This window comes from Bos indicus, chromosome 2 (assembly GCF_029378745.1).
Source record: "Bos indicus isolate NIAB-ARS_2022 breed Sahiwal x Tharparkar chromosome 2, NIAB-ARS_B.indTharparkar_mat_pri_1.0, whole genome shotgun sequence".
Taxonomy (NCBI): Eukaryota; Metazoa; Chordata; class Mammalia; order Artiodactyla; family Bovidae; genus Bos; species Bos indicus.
The window spans coordinates 62224981-62247595 of NC_091761.1; the positions used below are offsets into that span (position 1 = coordinate 62224981).

Below are 22615 nucleotides of genomic sequence, written 5' to 3' on the forward strand. Positions count from 1 at the left end.
ATTTATTAGTGTTTTCTCGAGCATGATTCTAAGGATACAACCAGTTTGGGGATAATCTATGGGATCCTCCCCATAACCTATATTCAGATTTGGAAAGAGACCCACTTGGCACATTACAGTGATTATAAAGGTACAGCTTTCCTGGAAAAAATCTCAGTGGGTAAGGTAACAACGACATTTGTGCCAAACAGGCAAATGCATAGGAGTCTAACTCTTTCAAGCTTTTAAACAGAACTCTGAAGAATGTACAACACTTATTTCCCTTCTTGAATAAGACTGTCCCACTTTCAAGTCTCCAAGCTAAATGCACAGTGGATGGTTGCCCAGGTGACAGCCCGTAAACTAAGCAGTCTCTGCAGCTAACTGAAGAGTTTGTACACACAGAACCAGCTGTAATTATCTTTTTATTTTACAAGTACTTGGAGCTGTGAAACATTGGAAAATAATCAAAGAAAAAAATCTATATTTATGCTGCTTCTAAATGGATCCCTTGTTGAAGTGTGGGTTGACAGCTGTTCCAGGAATCAGTGCCTGGATGAATTAGGATGATGTTGACTGCTGTTTGTCTTGGTGTCTCAACTGTGTACCAACTTCCTCAGCAAAACATAGAACAGGTAAGCCGAATCTCCACTTTTCACCACATTTTATGTTCCAACTTTTTTTTCTCCCCAGAGATGTCCCAGTGGAGGAACATTAGGTAAACTGATAGAGGAAACTGTCTCCTAATCTCAAATAATTATATCCTCAGAGTTCTTGGAATAAGCTATTTTTGACTTTTCGAGTATTGAGATAATCCCTTCTAATACTTTACAAAAATGACTCTAGACCATAGGCTAACTGCATAAGGACAAAAAGTATACAAAAATACTTGTATTCATTGAATTATACCCAGGAACAACCTTTTATTTTAGTTTAATCACCTGTACATCTGTTAATTTTATTTGGTATAAACCTTCTTGAACTACTCAGTATTATATGTGTCCTCAGTCGTATTTTCTCAACATGAAAAGGGATTCCCATTATTTTAAGTCTTAATTACATAAGATTCCAAATCAAATGTATATTATAATAAAAAGATTTTGTTTTACAAGTAGGTTAACCATGCATATAATTAAAAAAAAAAAAAAAAAACTGGGCTTCAACAGATGCTAAGCCAGAAATCCCTGTGGAATGAAATGTTATTGCTTAAAAATATCATCAGTCCTAACAATCCTAAAAGAAAAATTGAGAAAAGCTTTTTTATGAAAAAATTTAAGCTGTGACTGTACAGAGTGAAGATCAGAAGAGGAAATGGAACTCACTAATAAAAAGCCAAGTGGGTCTGTCCACGATAATTGAAAGAGCACTGCTATATGCTGATTCAATCATCATCTTCCTTCAGTCACAACTGAGAGTGAGATGGTAGATGGTCAAACTAAGACCACACTGCCCAGTATTATAGTGATTTGACTTGATAACTCTCAGATTGCAGTTGGCTTAAATCTTAATTTTATTTTTTATTTATGAGATAGATACTACTTTTGAAATACTCTCGCTTAAAGGTTATATTAAAGAGCTTAACTACAGTCCCATAACATACATTGTCATTTCATTGCTAGATGTGATAACCTGGGGGAAAAATACCTTTGAGGTTTTATTTCCACGTTATGAGTTAGCTGGGGATATAAATATGTATTTCTTATCTAGTTGTTATTTGAATATCCAATTTCCAGCTTTATTGAAGGACAGGTTTTAATTAACTTTTGTTTTTGAACGCATTTCTTTTAACTGAAATGATACTGCAAATATTGTTTCAGTAGTAAGTATATAAATGCAACTTGCAAAGCAGTTTGCTGGGACAGACATACATATGGGTTTCAAATTTTTCTGTGGCCTGATTTTGAGAGTATCACTTGCTCGTCAGCTTTGTTTTAAAGTTCCAAGTACCCTGCTTATTCAATGTTAATGATTAGGATAATGATGCTTAAGTGACGGCAATCAACCAAATGCCTGCTTTATTTAGAAGAGCTGAAAGGAAACTGACAGGCACTGCTGGTGGGAGTGGAAATTGGCACAGCCACTGTGGAGAACAATCCAGTAGTATTAGTGAAATTAAATATACTCAAACCATTCACCTCAGAGGAACACAGGCGCAGTGCATGATAAGGCCTGAACAGGCTACTTATCACAGTGTTGCTCGTGGAGTGGGAAGTGGGAGGCCACTTAGATGTCCATCACCAAGGGAAGAGACACTGAATATGATCCTTACTATTCAGCCCTTAGAAACAACCAACCAGAGGTACACATAAGTATAAGGCTAAAGCTTAAGAACAACACGTCAAGTTAAAAAATAAGTAACAAGATCTTTAGTACATTATCATTTATGAAATTTAAAATATGCCCACACACATAACAGCACCGTTGGCCTTACAAAGATACATACATATCTGAGGATACCGCTTGGGCACATTAGACTGGGCTCCTGCGAGGCAGGTGGCGGGGCAGAATGGAGCAGAGATGAAGGTGGAAAAACATGAAACGAGAGAAGTCAGACATGGCCCAATACTTCTAATTAGGAATATGATTAACCCACATCCCTTTAAGGTCCAGCAAGGAAATGAAAATAGGCCTATTTTACAAATGTTCCTTTATTATGCTAGTTGTGTTAAATGTTTTGGGCACTCCTGCTCTCATCTCTCCAGCATGAGATCCCTTTTTATTAATGCCTATGTCTAGTTTTTCTCATCTGTAAAATACAGGTAACAGTACTACTGTTCTGATGGTGGTGTTTGAAATGTAAAAATAAAATATATGCAAAGCATTTAGAAGAGAATATGGCATGTGGATCTTCCCTGTAGCTCATATGGTAAAGAACCTGCCTGCAATGCAGGAGACCCGAGTTCGATCCCTGGGTTGGTAAGATCCTCTGGAGAAGGGAATGGCAATCCACTCCAGTATTTTTGCCTGGATAATCCCATGGACAGAGGAGCCTGGTGGGCTACAGTTCGTGGGGTCTCAAAGAGCCGGACACAACTGAGCGACTAACACTACTACTACTGTAGCATGTGGTAAGCATTCAATCAATGTTGGAGATTATTGCTGATATTATATTATCGTTAGTATGTAACATCACTTTGAGAAAAAGTAGAGGAAAACTTGAGAAACTGCTTCTCTATTTCCATTTATTATTTATTAGAAACTTGGAGGAAAAGCTAGTATTTATCTTAAGAACTTTAAATCAAAAGGAATAAGTGGTAATGATAAATGTCAACTAGAAAGTAAAGTGAATTGCAAAGAAAATTGTGGATTGGATTCAAATTACTAGGTCAGTATTTCCAAAAGTAGCCTAATATTAGGAATCACCTGAAAGCTTGAGCAAAAAAGGTATGTACTAGAGACAGAAAAAAGATAAGTGGTTGCCAGGGATTAGGAAGGAGGGGAGCTTGAATAGGTGAGACAAAAAATAGTGAAACTACTGTATACTATAATGGTAGATGCGTGTCATTGTATATTTGTCCAAACTCCTAGAATGTGCCACACCAAGATTGAACCCTAATGGAAATTCTGGACTCTGGATAATAATGATACATCAATGCAGGTTCATCAAGTATAACAAAGGTGCTACTCTGGTGCTGAATGTTCATGGTGGGGAGGTGTGTGTGTGTGTGGTGAGTGGTGGAGGGTCAAGAAGACATATGGGGAACTCACTGTGGTTTCCACTTAATTTTGTTGTGAGCTTGAACTACTGTAAAATAGAAAGTCTATTTTAAAATAAACTATTACATTTTTTTAATTAAAAAAATGAAGAGAGTCCCCCACTTCATTCCAGACCTACCCAGTCAAAAGGAACCTAGGAACCTATTTATAACCAGTGGACAGCCTAATTCTTATATTCAGGCTAGTTTAGGAAACTGCACTAAACTAAGGTCACATTTTTTTTTTTTAATTGAAGGAGACAAGACACTCTTCTACATGCTGTGCTGTCTCTGTTGCTGACCTCAGCACTTATCATTCTGTAAAAGCAAATGCTTGCCTCTCCCAACATCAGGTCTTCCCTGATTGCCCAATAATATCCTCTTGGACTCATGTTTCATTTTCTATGGCCAGTAAGTCACATTCCTGTTAAGTTTTACTTTCAAAATTTTGTTTCTTCCTTTCCATTCTTTGTCATAGGAATCTTACTAAAGTTACCATGTTCCTATACCACTACTGTGTGTAGAATAGCTAGCTAACAGGAAGTTGTTTGGGTAGCACAGTGGTAAAGAATCTGCTTGCTAATGAAGGAGATGCAAGAGACCTGGGTTCGATCCCTGGGTCCTGAAGATCCCCAGAAGGAGGAAATGGCAACCCACTCCACTATTCTTGCCTGGAAAATTCCATGCACAGAGGAGTCTGATGGGTTATAGTCCATAGGGTGGCAAAGAGTCAGACATGACTGAGCACAGTAGCAGCAGTAGGAAGCTGCTCACAGGGAGCTCAGCTTAGTGCTTTGTAATGACCTAGATGGTGGGATGGGGGCTGGGAGGGAGGCTTAAGAGGGAAAGGATATATATATATATATACATATATATATATATATATATATATATATATATATATATATAGCTGATTCACTTTGTTGTATAGCAGAGACAAACACAACAGTGTAAAGCAATTATAATTCCATTTTTTTTTAAAGGACCATGTTCCTAAAAGGCACTACCCAAAATATTCCATGGGCTTCCCAACCTGTTGAGAAGTTAAAGAGTAAATTCCTACAGGACCATTTTCTCCTCATTGTTCCTAGGTATAGACTTTTGTTCATACTCTTTTTCTGGTCAAAACTACTCTTTCTCCTTTATTCTGGTTTTCCAGTTATTATTAATACCTTTCTTTTCACATCATATTCCAGCCCACATGGCCATTCCATTTCTCCATTATTTGTTGTTTGACACTTTTAAAATTTTTATCTGAACTATTTTATGCTATGTTCTATTGTGCAGGTCAGTACAAGTTCTTGAAGGACGTATAGTATCCTCTTAAATAATGGATAAATTTCTCAAATTGAATTATTTCTGGGGTGAAGTACACAAACTTTTTGAGAAAGAAAGAAGGCTTAAGTAGTCTGGCCATGAATACTGAAGGCAGTTAAATATTTAGGACATTGAAGACCAATTCTAGACATTTCCTTATTTATTTTTCTTAGCTTTTCACTATAAAGTTGTGCTATGAAATGCCTTTTGTTCTTTTTCTTTGTGCCAAATATCAGTGCATTGTAAGCAAATTGCCCACTCAATGAAATAGCCTGTGCTTACAGACAGTGACAATGGTATCAGAATTTGAAGCTGGAAAATAGAATCTGAAAAAAAGATTTTGTGCTATTTCCAACAGTAAGACACTCCACCAGGAGGTCGTTGGTGACTTCAGAAATGGCAATTTAAGAGATATTTCAATGATTTGGAAAACCGAGATAGGATATGTAAAATTAGGACTTTGCTGGAAAATCTAGAATGGTATTAACCATATTCTTTTATGACTCACACTGTGCTAGAATTATGGAGGACACACAAACCCAAGACATGTAGATCAGATCAGATCAGATCAGTCACTCAGTCGTGTCCGACTCTTTGTGACCCCATGAATTGCAGCACGCCAGGCCTCCCTGTCCATCACCAACTCCAGGAGTTCACACAGACTCACATCCATCGAGTCAGTGATGCCATCCAGCCATCTCATCTTCTGTCATCCCCTTCTCCTCCTGCCCCCAATCCCTCCCAGCATCAGAGTCTTTTCCAATGAATTTACTCTTCGCATGAGGTGGCCAAAGTACTGGAGTTTCAGCTTTAGCATCATTCTTTCCCTGCTATTGAAGAGTTGGCAGTATTACTGGGAAGACAGGGGCTCTAATAAAGAAAGTAATTACAGGAGTTTTAATAAACAACACTAAAGAAAATAAAATTCTACAATAATTCTCACCAATTGGATGTGCCAATGCTTTGTATATAGTGTTTCAGATCCTCACCAACCATTTGAAGGGGGATTATCATTTCCATATTGGAAGATGAGAAAGGAAGTTCAGAAAAGTTGAGTGAGATGCCCAAAGTCACAATGTGGAGGTGGGATTTGAATCCAGGTTCTTTCACACCCCAAAGCCTGTACTCTTTCCATTCTGGTGTTGACCCATCCTTTCTTCTTCTGTACCACAGCAGATCTGCAAAGTGACAGTGAAAGTATTATTGTTCCTAATTTAAAATATGTATGCAAAATTTTTTTAAATGTATGCAAAGAACCAAGACTGACAGTTTTCCTCTTTTTCAAAATTGCCTTTAAATCTGTTATAATATTTCACACATCGTGTCTGACTCTTAGTGACCCCACGGACTGCAGCCTACCAGGCTCCTGCGTCCATGAGATTTTTCAGGCAAGAGTACTGGAGTGGGGTGCCATTGCCTTCTCCAAAAAAAAGGAACAGGTGACACTAAAGGTAGAATATGTTACATTTAAACCACCCACTACTTTGTTGGATCTCATTTAATTAGTTTCTTTCCTCTTGCAGGCAATTACATGGAACTACCATGATGAATAAAAATAAACTAATTCATGAATTTCTGGAAGTAGTTTCAAGAGGTGATGTGGAACTCATCTGTGACCATATTGCTAAAGTCCATTCCATCCTTGGAAACCTTGACTTTCAGCATCCAAAGACTGGGAATACACCTCTCATTACTGCAGCAGAAGAAAATCTAACAGAGGTAATATGTGGTGTCCAGGGGCCCTTGGATGGTCTTCTAAGTGAAGGATTCCCAGAATGAAATGGTTAGGAATAGCATAGTCACCTACCTCCAAAAAGGAATATTTGAGAGCACAAAGCAGGGGTGGGGGGTAGCAGCTGGAGAGAATACTGAGAAACCCTAAATGATCCAGACACCACCATCTTTATTCATTTCTTCACTCAGTCAACAGATACTCCCAAAATACCCAAGGCAATATACCAGACTTCATGATTCATACCATGGTGGGTGAACCAAATACAGGCGTCACCCTTGAAGAGCAGCTTATGGTCTAGTGGGACCACATAACGGAGTCTGAATTTTTCCCTCCTTCCCCACAACCCACACCCAGCCCCATCAGTACTTGGAAATTTGTCCCCTGGTCCAAACAGGTGCGCAAAATCCTGAAAGTAGGGGAAGAGGAGTAAATAAATAATGAGACTTAAAGGGGCAGAAAATTGTCCTCTTTGTTGTTGTTATATATCCAGCTTAGCAGGCCTGACACATCTAAGTAATGGATAAATTAATGAATAAATAATCCATTTGTGTCTTATTGATCATTTACAAAATTGTGTATGGGAACTTAAAAGATTCTTTTAAAGAATGCAAGGATTTCCCTGCCAGTCCAGTGGTTTAGGCCTCTGCATTCCCAACACAAGGGGCATAGATTCAATCCCTGGTTGGGGAACTAAGATCCCGCATGCCGTACAGCGAGGCCTAGAAAAAAAAAAAGAATGCAAGTAAAAGTGACAGCAATATGGGCACTTGGAATTGGGGAGGGGCATCAAGGAGGAGACTTCAAGGGGAAGAAAAGAAATGAGTGAAAATTCAAGACAAATTTCACCCAACTGCATACCTCAGTGCCTCTACAAGTTCTTGGGGGGCTAAATGCAAATGGACTGTTAACTCTGGTTGGCCATCTTTGCTTCCACAATTACCCCCTTTCTTGACTTTATTCCTAGCTGTTTCTATCTTGACTCCTTTCTATTAACACTTTTATAACAAAGTATAACATATAGCATATATGCTTTTTTAAAAATAATATTTATTTATTTATTTTTGGCTGTGCTGGGTCTTTGTTGCTGGCTTTTCTCTAGTTGCAGTGCAGGGGTTTCTCACAGTGGTTTTTCTTGTTCTGGAGCATGGACTCTAGGGTGTGCAGGCTTCAGTAGTTGGAATATGAGGACTCAGCATATATGCTTTTTTTTAAAAAAAGGAAAACCATAACAGTAGCACCATTGTATCTACCATCCAAAACAAAAAATTAAATCATTGCAGTGCCTCAAAAGCCCTCTAAATGCTCATCATGAATTGTGCCCCCACACTTCATAATCTTGAATTTGGGGTATACACAGATATTACACTAATTCCTCATATATTTAGAGGGGTGCTTCCCAGGTGGTGCTAGTGGTAAAGAACCCATCTGCCAATGCAGAAGACATAAATGACAAGAGTTCCATCCCTGGGTAGGGAAGATCCCCTGGAGGAGGGCATCACAACTCACTGTGGTATTCTTGCCTAAAGAATCCCCATGGACAGAGTAGCCTGGTGGGCTACAGTCCACAGCGTCACACGACTGAAGTGACTTAGCAGGCACGCATGCATACATCTAGAGATAGAAGCCTTAAAAATCACTGTACATTGAATGGCTCAAAGGACCAATCATGTTATATTTCCCTCTTCATTGTGAATCTTGCCCAAACCTCATTAGCTGAATTCAGATGACTCAGTTCCCCCAAGGGACTAGGCAGGATGCTAACTTGGGAATCTGAATCCAAGTGAGCCATGAAAGTTTGAGTCTCTCACCTCCCCAAAGTCACCAAAATTTTCATGTGGGTGACTGCAAACTTCAATCCTCTTAAGATAGGGCAACTGAGGATGAGGTATAGGTGGAGGGAAGGATTCGGAACATGGTAAGAGAGAGTGGCTTTAGGCCAATAAAAAAGATGCATATACTTTTAGTTTCCAGAAACATGCTGCTCAGCCAAATGAACTCCCAGTGTTTTTTGTTCATACAAAGCCTTAGATCAGGTAGCAAGGTCATTATTATTGACACCATCTATTTGGAGATCCAACCAGTCCATTCTGAAGGAGATCAGCCATGGGATTTCTTTGGAAGGAATGATGCTAAAGCTGAAACTCCAGTACTTTGGCCACCTCATGCGAAGAGTTGACTCACTGGAAAAGACTCTAATGCTGGGAGGGATTGGGGGCAGGAGGAGAAGGGGACACCAGAGGATGAGATGGCTGGATGGCATCACTGACTCGATAGATGTGAGTCTGAGTGAACTCCGGGAGTTGGTGATGGACGGGGAGGCCTGGCGTGCTGCGATTCATGGGGTCGCAAAGAGTCGGACACGACTGAGCGACTGATCTGATCTGATCTGATCTGATTTCCCCTTCAGAGATCCCTTGTCTTCAAGGCCACAGCCATATTGCTTTGACTGGATCTGGGGTTTGTAGCCTTTGGTTGACTCAGGCTTAACTTTTACAGCAGGACCTTTTTTTTAAAAAAAAGGATTCTACCTTGATCTGAATAATTTGCTGACCCATTGTGATAATAGCATTTTGTAAATTTTCACCCAGTTTAACATAAAGGCCAGAGGAGTTTTCTGGGGCAGCAGGACTAATCACAAAGAATTTGTCTAGATTTCTTTGTATCTGTTTCTCTTTCTTTAGTGGGTGACTATCAGCATTGTAACCCATTGCAGGCCAGGAAGAACCTGAACTAGTGTTAATTCCTCATTTGTGGTTTACCATAAACATTTGTCTGTCTCAAATCCCCTCAAAAGGGCTAGAGCTCCCTTTAAGTAGCTAAAACCCACTGGAAAAAATTCTGAGACTGTTTACCTGTCTTGTTCATGGCTGGAGTCTCAGCACCAAAGTCAGGTCTTGACACACATGAGTCCCTTAATCCGTAACTGTTGAATAAATTAACCCATTACCATTTTAAATAGAGTTTATTCTCTCCCTAAAAATACTTGTGGAAATACCTGAAACATTCAAGAATCTATAAGCCTGAATTTGGGGGTTCTATATTCTAAATTATAGATAACAGTAACAGGAAGACTTCAACATTTTATGTGGGTTTAACATAAAATATTCACAGACTTTTAGTTAAAAAAAAATAGTATCTCCAAACTATCCATATCTTGGAGATTTTTGTCTCTCAAATTTTAAAAAAGGCAAATGGCAGTTGTATGTGCCTTCTAAGTCACTACAGTCATGTCCAACTCTTTGCAACCCTATGGGCTGTAATCTGCCAGGCTCCCCTGTCCATTGGATTCTCCAGACAAAAATACTGGAGTGGGTTGTCATGTCCTCCTCCAGGGGATCTTCCTGACCTAGGATTGAACCTCCTATATTGGCAGTCAGGTTCTTTACCACTAGAGCCACCATTTTTATGCCTATCTTACTCTCATTTCTTATATCTTGAATCAGAGCTGTGTCCAACTAAGTAAGTTTTCTACCCAACTCTGAAGACATGATTGTAAGAATGCTGTGATTCTGCAGGTTGTTGGATTTCTTCTGGAAAAGGGAGCAGATATCACCCTGTGTAATTACAGCAATCAAACCGCAGTCCATGTGGCTAATTGTGATGTCCAAAGACAACTCTTGGCCATCAATGGAATCCAAGCTCCCCAAATGCAACTTCTGCAAAGCTCATGGCAAGGTGATCTTGAACAACTTCAACACTTGCTGGTCAGTTAATTCAGTGTTTGCTTCTGTCTTTGGGTGAGTGGGTGAGACTTGAAAAGAGAACAGACTACACATGACTCCTTCTAAAGAAAAATAAGTTCTTTTCAAATGCAGTCCCAGAAAGTTTCAGGCAGGACATATGAGACAGAAACAGGATTAAATGGGACACTTGGGGTGGAAAACAAGATAATAAAAGAACACAGCAGCACAGCCTATTTACACCTTCTTTCTAGCTGGATGGGAGAAGTCATGTAGCACCCCTGAGAAATGATGTCCTTCCAAAGATGCCCCTGGAGAACCACTGTCAACTTGCTCAGAGGTGTTCCCTTGACATCACTGCCATTTGTACAATTGCTGTTCAGATCCCTTCGGACCATCTGCAGTTATTATCTTTATCCTGAAAAGGGAATCAGAGAGACTATGCTTTGCATAATATTTAGCTGGAATGAAAGTGAAGAGAATACATTTTTCAAAATGCTGTCTTTTTAGGGTATTGATCTTCTTCTTATTCAGATTTTTCTGCCCATAGAGACTCTTTTCCAAAGTAACTTGCGAAACCACATGCATAAGCAAGGACATTCATTATTGGCGAACAGGCTCTTGGCATTTACCTTCTGAGGTACTGTCAGATCACATGACCTTCCATCTGAAAGAAAATCAATTGCTGCTAGGAAACAGCTTCTTCTATTCCCTTACAGTAGAGACACAAACAGATAAAGAAGAAGTGAAAGATATTCTGGTCACCTAGAGTTCAAGGAAATGGACAACAAAATCCAAAGGACTCTAAATTCTTCTATTGTGCTAAATGATAGTCTAAAATTGCCATATATCATAAAGTGAGGCTTAGAAATGTTTTTGGAAGACTTTGAATTTCATTTTAATGGCATTTTTTTGACAACTGTTGTTGTAATTCAATGTCTTTTTTTCATAACCATATTTTTCACTTCTAAAGATAAGCCTCCAAGTTTTAAAAACATATACCTGTAACTGGATCCAGAGCTTAATCAACAGATGTTCAATTAATGTGCTACTGCAAAACTATTCTCAGCTCAAAACTTTTATGCTGGTTCTAACTAATAATAAACATTTATATAAGAGGTGGTGTCTTTTCAGAGACTGAAAAAAAAATACTAACTAATTAATTCCCACAGCACCCCTCTGAGGTAATATCATTATCTCTAGTCTGTCCCTGGAGAAACTGAGGTAGATGCTGACTATATTGATGTGGCATAAAGTGAAATACAGATGGAAATTCGTGAATTACTTTGACCTGTAAAATAAACAATTCAGACAATTTGGCCTTCCAGTAGCTTCTCAGCTCTGAATTTTCCAGATTAAATTTTACTAAAACAACAAATAGCATCTATACATCCACCTCCATTTGATTGTATAAATCCTGTTCAATAAGTTACCTTGTAATTGTAAACCAGTCATTCACTCCACAGATGTTTTCTGAGCATGGTCAGACACTCTGCTCAGTGCTTTTCATTTCCTGTTTCCAATCATCCAAACAATCCTGTAAGAAAGGACCTGAAGACCCTGAAGTTCAGGGAATAAGATTTCCAGATTTTGCAAATAAAAATACAGGACACTCCTTAAAATTGAATGACACTCATTGAATTTCAAGTAAATACCAACTATTTGGTATTTAACTAGCTGTCCCTTATTTCATCAGGGTGATTTTATCAACTTTTAACAGAATGTCCTTGATATAACCCTGTCAGGGAAGTTAAATAACCAATTTAAGGACCTCAAATTCAAACTCCAATCTGTCTGTCTCAGGTTTGTGTTATTTCAGTTCATCAGCTCCTCTCAAGATATTGAGGAACAGTATCTTGAAATTAAAATGAGAATTTGGCCAGGTGATGAAAATGTAAAGATTAGTATTAATGGACATGCAGTAAAGACATAATAGAAATAAAGCTTCATGTTTTTAAAGGCATCTGAAGAGTTCCTGGATATAAATTTCCCAAACCAACATGGCTTGACCCCTCTGATGCTGGCTGTGAGAGATGTGGACCTGTTTGAAAGGCTTGATATGTTAACGCTCTATAGACCTGCGGAGGTTCTCTCTGAGCTTCTCAGGCATCATGCGTGAGTATCAGGTGGTTAGCCAGTACCCATGGAAGGGCGTCTCTGCCATTGTTACTTACAAAGTCATTTGCAAACCTAGATATATAGATTGTTTGTTTATACATGTATACTGTGGTGCTCACTCACATCTGACTGTTTGTGACTCCATGGACTATAGCCCACAAGGTTCCTCTGTCCATGGGATTTTCCAGGAAAAAATACTGGAGTGGATTGCCATTTCCTACTCCAAGGGATCTTCCTGACCCAGGGATCAAATCCGTGTCTCTTGTATGTGGATTCTTTACCACTGTGCCACCTAGGAAGCCCCTTATACCTGTATACATGTATATGTATAATGTATATTATAAAATACTGTATGTATACAAAGATAAATATAATGTGTATATATATATATATATATATGAAATGCCCATGCATATTCATAAATGGGACTTCAAAGTTGCAAAGTGATGTACAGATGTTAGAGGTTGCTATCTATTATTTTTATGATATTGTCCTTTTATTTCATTTGTTTAAATACTTCCTCTTTGGTGTTCCTGAGACTGTCAAATAATTCTTGAGTATGTAGCTCCTTACCCCCAAAATGTTATTAAATATTCCAGAAAGCATTGTCAATTATCAAAAATAAATTATAGTAGTGATTTCCAATTATGTGATAGTTACATTTTGGGAATTCCCTGGTGGGCCAGTGGTCAAAACTCCAAGCTTCCAGTGCCAGGGGCGAGGGTTCAATCCCTGGTCGGGAAACTAAGATCCTGCATACCTCATGCTATGGCCAAAAAAAATTACATGTCAACACGCTCTTTTAGGAGGAGGGAGATAAATCTTTTTTTTAATTAGAGGGCTAATAAGCAGTCTTTCATGTCAGAAATGCAGTTTCCTAATGCTGTTGCTGTGGCTTCCCAAGTGGCACAGGGGTAAAGAATCCGCCTGCCAATGCAGGAGACGTAAGAGACACGGGTTTGATCCCTGGGTTGGGAAGCTCCCCTGGAGAAGAAATGGCAACACTCCAGTATTCTTGCCTGGGAAATCCCATGGGCCGAGGAGCCTGGCAGGTTACAGTCCATTGGTTGCAAAGAGTCAGACACGACTGAGTGACTGAGCGTGCATACACGCAATGCTGCTTGTTACCTGTTTATCTTGTCATCAAAAAAGAAAAGATGGCCAAAGCTCTTCCTCAGTATTGCATATGCATTTTTTGTGGGGAATAAAAAAGGAAGAAGGAACTTCCAAGACAAAAGTATAATCAAGAACACGATCTATTTTAAAAGAATCAGTTATTGTAATAGGATGAAGATGGAAGTCTGAAGCTACCTCAGACTTCCTGTGCATACTAGTTGCTCAGTCGTGACTGACTCTTTGCGATCCCATGGATTGTAGCCCATGGAATGTAGCCCATTTTTCAGGCAAGAATACTGGAGCAGGTTGCCATTTCCTCCTCCAAGGGATCTTCCTGACCCAGGGATCAAACCTGAGTCTCCTGCACTGGAGGTGGATTCTTTACTGCTGAGCCATCAGGGAAGTGACCTGAGACTTCAGTGTTAATAGCTGAGGAGATTGTTAAAAACAGAGATTACTGGACATCAACCCAGACATGGTGTTCAATAAGCCTGAAGTGGGGGCCAGAAAGCATGAAATCAAAGAACACCACTTGGAGAAACACTAATCAAGGTAGATGAGCAAACTAGAGATATCAAGGGAACATTTCATGCAAAGATGGGCACAATGAAGGACAGAAATGGTATGGACCTAACAGAAACAGAAAATATTAAGTAGAGGTGTCAAGAATACACAGAGGAACTATACAAAAAAGATCTTCATGACCCAGATAACCATGATGGTGTGATCACTCACCTAGAGCCAGACATCTTGGAATGCAAAGTCAAGTGGGACTTAGGAAGCATCACTACGAACAAAGCTAGTGGAGGTGATGAAATTCCAGTTGAGCCATTTCAAGTCCTAAAAGATGACGCTGTGAAAGTACTGCACTCAGTATGCTAGCAAATTTGGAAAACTCAGCAGTGGCCACAGGACTGGAAAAGGTCAGCTTTCATTCTAATCCCAAAGAAAGGCAATGCCAAAGAATGCTCAAACTACTGCACAATTGCACTTATCTCACATACTAGTAAAGTAATGCCCAAAATTCTCCAAGCCAGGCTTCAACAGTACGTGAACTGTGAACTCCCAAAGTTCAAGCTGGTTTTAGAAAAGGCAGAAGAACCTGAGATCAAATTGCCAACATCTGTTGGATCATTGAAAAAGCAAGAGAGTTCCAGAAAAACATCTACTTCTGCTTTATCGACTATGCCAAAGCCTTTGACTGTGTGGATCACAACAAACTGTGGAAAATTCTTAATGAGATGGGAATACCAGATCACCTGACCTGTCTCTTGAGAAATCTGTATGCAGGTCAGGAAGCATCAGTTAGAACTGTTGCATGGACATGGAATAACAGTTGGGAAAGGAGTACGTCAAGGCTGCATATTGTCACCCTGCTTATTTAACTTATATGAAGAGTACATCATGAGAAACGCTGGGCTGGAAGAAGCACAAGCTGGAATCAGGATTGCCGGGAGAAATATCAATAACCTCAGATATGCAGATGATACTACCCTTATGGCAGAAAGTGAAGAGGAACTAAAAAGCCTCTAGATGAAAGTGAAAGAGGAGAGTGAAAAAGTCGGCTTAAAACTCAACATTCAGAAAACGAAGATCATGGCATCCATCCCCATCACTTCATGGGAAATAGATGGGGAAACAGTGGAAACGGTGTCAGACTTTATTTTGGGGGGCTCCAAAATCACTGCAGATGGTGACTGCAGCCAAGACGCTTACTCCTTGGAAGGAAAGTTATGACCAACCTAGATAGCATATTAAAAAGCAGAGACATTACTTTGCCAACAAAGGTGAAAAGAAGAGAGTGAAAAAGTTGGCTTAAAACTCAACATTCAGAAAACTAAGATCATGGCATCTGGTCCCATCACTTCATGGCAAATAGATGGGGAAGCAATGGAAACAGTGACAAACTTTATTTTGGGGGGGTTCCAAAATCACTGAGGATGGTGACTACAGCTATGAAATTAAAAAAGGAAAAGTTGGAAGAAAAGTTATGACCAACTTAGACAACGTATTAAACATATTAAAAAGCAGAGACATTACTTGGGCAACAAAGGCCCATCTAGTCAAAGCTATAGTTTTTCCAGCAGTCATATGGATGTGAGAGTTGGACTATAAAGAAACCTGAGTGCCAAAGAATTGATGCTTTTGAACTGTAGTCTTGGAGAAGACTCTTGAGAGTTCCTTGGACTGCAAGGAGATCCGACCAGTCCATCTTAAAGGAAATCAGTCCTGAATATTCATTGGAAGGACTGATGCTGAAGCTGAAACTCCAGTACTTTTACCACCTGATGCAGAGAACTGACTCATTTGAAAAGACCCTGATGCTGGGAAAGAATGAAAGCAGGAGGAAAGGGGGACCAGAGGGGATGGCATCACTGACATAATGGACATGAATTTGAGTAAACTCCAGGAGTTGGTGATGGATAGGGAGGCCTGGAATGCTGCAATCCATGGGGTTGCAAAGAGTCGAACATGACTGAGCGACTGAATTGAACTGAACTGAGCAAACTAAGGTCCCAGAGAGCTAAGTGACTTGCCTAAGGCCATGTATTAAGGTTAGTGGCAGTCCCTTGATTCTTGGACCTATGCTAATTCTTTTGAACCATGAGCATGGAGGGAGAAAAAGCCCTAAGAATATTATTATAGATCATAAAACATTAACCTGGGACTTCTCTAATGGTCGGGTGGTTAAGGCTCTGTGCTTCCACTGCAGAGGGTGTGGTTCAGGCCCTGGTCGGGGAACAAAGATCTCACATGCCACATATCCAATAAAAACAGAATGTGGCTAGTGAAGCAAGTCTAGCCATTGTTTCCCTCACCATAATCTGTAAACAGAGTTCCCATCGTTTACCTTCTGGACCTCTTTGAGCTGATGTCTAATTCTAGGATTCATGGCAGCATAGACAGGAGATTTGCACTGATGCAAGGAACTCTAAGATCAGCCATGGGGCTTAACAATCACAGGACAAGAGGAATGAAAAATCATACAGAGAGGCTCTATGATAAGATCACTCCACTCAACCAAGCGTCTGCGAAATAAGTATGTCAGTTTAATTTCAAGGTGAAATGCTAGGCCATTCTACTAGCATTATTCTATTTTGAATAATAAAAGAGCTCGGTATTAGAGTTAGGAAAAAGAAATATTGAGAATAAGCAGTTAGCTAAAGCACTGAGAAGAAAAAAATCAATGAAGCCAGCTATTTGGGATGATAAGACAACAGTTTATCAAGATGTTTTTATCTTTACTTGCTTTATGCGTTATTAAAGAATTATGAAACTTCTTGTCCAAGGTTGAAAATTTTCAGCAAATTATTAGAATGTTTTTAGACTAGAAGTGGCCTAAAATATGCAATATATTCCTTTCAGTTAAAAATCTTGAAAATTTTCTCTCTCTCATGCATTTTGAATTCATTATTGCTATCCCCAAACTATATAAAATTATTTTTATTTATTTGATGTCAATGTTTTTCCTCTCATATTGGTTTTCTTTTTCAATAATTTAACTCAGTAATCTTTGATGTTGATTCTATTCTTCCTAGAGACCCTAAACTCTGTGATTTTAGTGGAAAATCAGCAATACATTATGTGTCACAAATAGAGAGTTTCAGAAAGCAGCAGTTATTGGACATTTTAATGAATTCTATGCCAAAACCAGGTAATATTTTTATTTCACTTTTGAAATTCTCTAGCTATAAAAGCCCTTTTATAGTTTTTTACATGTATTTGATGGATCCTCTTAAAGAAGTCAAGCTAAATGTATATATATGTGTAACTGAATCACTCTGTTGTACAGTAGATGTTAACACAACATTGTAAATAGATACTTTAAATAAATAAAGAAAAAAAGAAATCAAGTGAATAGCTATCTATAATCCAGGGACTTTGTACAAGACCCAAAGTTAGGTACTCTGAGATAAGCAAAGAAGACTAAGATGTGGTCCAAATTTTTGAAAGTGTTCAGTACAGTCAGGGACACACTACATCAGTCAGAGGAGAAAGAGATTGTTATAAACTTAAAAGGGGAAGAAGGACTTGCTGTGGTTCTCTAATGCTGGATAAAATATGAAGGAAGCAAAAAGATGTGATATAGGCATGGAGAAAGCGTCTAAGCAAGACAAAAAACAGCCACAGAAAGAAATGTAATGGAAAAAGTGCCACTGAGCCACGTGTGACTTTGTGAAAACTGCTTGACTTTATTGTCTGATTGGATTTTTGTTGGGAGCTCTGGACAGGGAACAAGGCTATCCCCAGGAAGGTTTCATGGAAGAGGTAAGACTCAATCTGGTTCTAAAAAAAACCATGAGAGCTGATTTTGTGGACAGAGGCATCATGCTGTAAGTGAGCATGGCTCATCCCAGGGGCGAACCGGAGACTAGAACCAACAGTTCATGTCAGGGGAAAGGAATGCAGAAGATAGACACACAAAGAGACTGAGTCCATCAAAGAGTCGTTAAATGTCAGACTGAAGGACATTTTTTTTTTTTTGCAATGAAATAGAGTCACTGAAGAATTTTAAGACAGGGAACGATGAAAGCCATGTTTTAGGAGAGGAAGAGACTCATGACAAGCAAGCTCTATTAAGAAACTATAGAAGTACCTGTGCGTGGTTTCAAGGATCAGGAAAAGAAACTTTGGACATGGCGTGTAGTGGGCCTGAGAGGTTCTAGGTATGTGAGTTTAAGAGAATGTGAAAGAATTCACAGAATATAGTGATGCAAAGTTGATAGAGGAGACATATAGACAAGGGTTGAGAGGCTTGAGTTAAACATGATTCCAAAGTTTCAGCCCTAGGAAGTGGGGAGGTAGAAATACAATTAGCAAAATAGGAGAACACTATGGTTTGGTGTGGATGTTGAAGGTAATGGGTTCTAAAACACTCATTTGATGAGAACTTGTGATCTTCAAAGTAGAAATTTTCTGTAGGCCAGGGCTTGTGGGGAAAGGATTGGCTAAGATGGACTGATGGGTTTCTTTGCAAGTTCTCTACAAGGAGACTGTGAAGATCTGAGAGTAGGTGAGATCACTAAAGGATCGATGATGGTGAGAAAATTGTAGGGGCTGGGCAGAGAAGGTACACATGGACGAGGCATAAGAAAGGAAGGAGGAAAATTAGGAGAGAACTGCAAGAAAGAAGGGGTGGGAAGCAGCATCAAATTGGAAAAGAGTTTACAAAGCAGATGTGATAAGAAAGTGAGGGTTTCAATGGTAGGATGGAGGCAGTAGAAAGGTTGTAAAGAGTGAAGAAAGAAAATATGGTGAACAAATGCAGGCTATGAGTAGAGATCACTCTTTCAATTTTGTATCACTCATATGATCAATGAAATAGGAAGAGATGCAAGAGGAAGAAGTTTTCACGGTAGAGCGCATGCTTATCTGAAAAAGTCAAGATAACAGGAGAAGGGTATGTAAGAGAACAGTGTCCCCCAGGAACTAACTGGGAATTCATTGTTTGGTGTTCAGAACTCTGTCAATTTAATGTGGCTTCAAGTGCTAGACAGGAAAGGTGCTCCAAGCAGCTGAGCACTTTTGTCTTCGGCAACTATAGTACAGATATAATTCCCAGCCCCTTATTAGGGGTTACACTTAGCAACATTACCCCCTTTTTAAAAAACAAACAAACAAAAATGCATTCATTCTGTGGATTCCTTTTGTCCTCACATTTTTTCCAGTAAAAATTATGGCCCAAAGCTTCCTCAGGATCCCAGATCACTATTTCAAGAAAATTTTAAACAAAATGGAACTCATTTTTAGAACCTAATGCTAGATGTTGCTGTGAAATTGCTGGAGATGCAGCTTATCAAAACACATTTTTATGTTTCTTTTGGCAGAAAGACATGCTGAATCATTGCTTGACATTTGTCATGATACAAACTCTTCTCCAACTGATATGATGACAGTTACTAAAAACCAAAATATAATCTTGCAGAGCATTGGCAGCAGTGAGGTAAGATGCTCTAATCTTCACATAGAAAAACTAACAGAAAAAGGGATAACCTACTGCATCTACATTTACTTCATTTATATCTACTTCATTTAAGTTGCTTGAATATTTATAACAAACATATATTACAATTATATATTTAAATGTGATTATAAGGAAACTTAAACCATAATTAATCATAGTGCTTCATGAGTTTAATCTCAAGGCAGTAATTAGCTAGTCAGTTCTGAGTCTCATACATTATGCGTGTATGTGTACACCATAGAATATTGTTGCAGCTGAATCCATGCTAAATAATAAAATGTAGCTTGTCTTTATGCATGTTAATGTGAAAGAAGAGAAAATCTTTATTCTGTTCATGTCAAATCCATCCTAGGATACCACAAAGGAGGTGCCTCCTCTTGGTCCTGGTCATTACCCCCTGCCCATGATGAATAACTTCAAAAAGTATAGTAATAGTACTAGTGACAAACATTATGACCCACAGAAAATGATGGAATGATTTCCTAAATGTATAATAAACTGTTAACAGTGGTTGCCTAAAAGGACTGAAATGGAGAACAACTTTGTACTGTATATTCATTTGTATTTTTTGAATTTTTATAAAATTTAACATAGTCCAAACAGTTAAAAATATTACAACTCTATAGGAATTCCCTGACAGTCTAGTGGTTAGGACTCAATGCTTTCACTGCAGGGGTGGGAGTGGGAGCAAAGTTGGGAGCCCTGGGTTCAATCCCTGGTTGGGAAACTAAGATCCCACATGCTGCACAATGGTGACAATTTTTTAAAAATTACTACTCTATATTTTATTGGTAAAAAGAATATGACCACAAATGTGTTTATTTTTACAAGTTAATGAGGTATGGACTATAATAGACAGAAACTATATGAAGAGTTTTAGAGATAGTGTAGTAAGATCTTTTTGTACCTTTCTCTTTCCAAAAATTATTCTAAAACAATAAAGAAAACAAAAACCAAAAATTTAAGTAAAAAAGTAGTCTGAAATAACTATAGATTCATAAGAACTTGTAAAAAGAGTACAGAGAGCTCCTGTATAACCTTCACCAGCTTTCCTCAATGGGAATTATTATAACTGTAGCTGATTGTCTAACCTAGAAAATTGACATTAACCCAACACCACAATGAACTAGACTACAGACCTTCCTTGGATTTCACTGGTTTTTATGTGCATTCCTTTTTCTTTCTTCTGTTTGTGTGTGTCTGTGTGCGTAGTTCTGTGACATTTTATCCCCTGAATCTTTGGCGGAGATACAAAACTGTTCTGTTACCACAAAGGAACCCCCTTACTACACTCTTAATTGCCATGGTCTCTCTGCAACCACTGATCTGTTCTCCATCTCTATTATCACTTCAAGAATGTCATATAAATGGCATTATCATATGTGTAAACTTTTGAGATTGGCTTTTTCTACTGAGCATAACACTCCTGAGATAGATCCAAGTTGTTCTATGTATCAATAGTTTCTTTATGTTGCTAAGTAGTATTCTATTACAATTTTATTTTGTCCCACATTTAGCTGTGGGACAGCTAAATTTATTTAGCTGTCCATCTGTTGAAAGACATTTGGGTTGTTTCCAGTTTGGGGCTATTACATATAAAGCTACCATGAACATCTATGTACAAATTTTTGTGTGAATTTATGTTTTTATTTCTCTAGGATACATGCCCAGGAATCCAATTAGTGGGTCATTTGGTAAATGTATGTTTAATTTTTTTTAAAGCTGCCTAACAATTTTCCAGAGTGGCTCTAACCATTTTATATTCCCACCAGCAGTAAATGAGAGATCCAATGTCTCTATACCCTTGGCGGCATTTGGTACTATCAGTATTTTTTATTTTAACCATTTAAAAAATTTTTAACCAAAATAGGTATATGATGGTAGCTCATTGTGGTTATAATTTGCATTTCCCTAATGAATAATGTTAAAATACATTTTTAAAAAATGTATTTGCCAATAGCCATAATTATTCAAATATTTTGTCCATTTTCTGATTGAATTATTTGTCTTATTGTTGGGTTTAGAGAATTCTTTATATATTCTGGGTGTGTAACTCACAAATATTTTCTGCTAGTCAATGAGAAAAATTTGGTTTACTTTTTTCACCTTTTTAACAGCTCTTTTACCAAACAAAAGTTTTTATTTTTGATGAAAATCAATTTATCCATTTTTTCCCTTACGGGTCTTGATTTTTATATTATGTCTAAGAAGACTTTTACTTGACTTAGGAGTATGTTCAGCTTATAAAAATTCATGAATCTATACAGTTTTGATATGTGCACATTCCTGAATATATGCTATTCTTAAAAGTAAATATACACAATGGGATATTACTCAACCATAAAAAGGAACACATTTGAATCAGTTTTAATGAGGTGGATGAAACTAGAACCTATTGTACAGAGTGAAGTAAGTCAGAAAGAGAAAGATAAACATCATGTGCTAATGCATATATACAGAATCTAGAAAGATGGTACCAAAGAATTTATTTGCAGGGCAGCAATGGAGAAACAGACATAGAGAACAGACTTATGGACATGGGGAGAGGAGAGAAGAGGGTGAGATGTATGGAGAGAGTAACGTGGGAAACTTAAATTACTGTATGTAAAGTAGATAGATAGCCAATGAGAATTTGCTGTATGTCTCAGGAAACTCAAACAGGGGCTCCGTATCAACCTAGAGGGGTGGGATGGGGAAGGAAATGGGAGGAAAGTTCAAGAGGGAGGGGATATATGTATACCTATGGCTGATTCATGTTGAGGCTTGACAGAAAACAACACAATTCTGTAAAGCAATTATCCTTCAATTGAAAAATAAAATTTTAAAAAAGTAAATTAAAGGGAAGGAGTGAATGCCTTCAGATATCTGAGCAAAGAATATGGTTTTCAATCTAGGATTTTATATTCGGAAAACTATAAATCAAATATTCAGTTCAGTTCAGTCGCTCAGTCGTGTTCAACTCTTTGCAACCCCATGAATTGCAGCACGCCAGGCCTCTCTGTCCATCACC

The 22615-nt window shown here is 38.4% G+C and overlaps 1 protein-coding gene across 2 annotated transcripts in view; it reads left to right on the forward strand.

The window, feature by feature from the left end:
* Positions 1-352: 352 nt before the first annotated feature.
* MAP3K19 (mitogen-activated protein kinase kinase kinase 19) overlaps positions 353-22615 on the forward strand; it is a 59267-nt gene continuing 37004 nt past the window's right edge. For both annotated transcript variants that reach the window (XM_019973524.2, XM_019973536.2), the window contains exons 1-6: positions 353-614; positions 6515-6710; positions 10242-10430; positions 12367-12521; positions 17180-17295; positions 19469-19584. In XM_019973524.2, coding sequence (XP_019829083.2) covers positions 6534-6710; positions 10242-10430; positions 12367-12521; positions 17180-17295; positions 19469-19584 — 753 coding nt within the window. In that variant the 5' untranslated portion in view covers positions 353-614; positions 6515-6533. The remainder of the gene's footprint in view (positions 615-6514; positions 6711-10241; positions 10431-12366; positions 12522-17179; positions 17296-19468; positions 19585-22615) is intronic.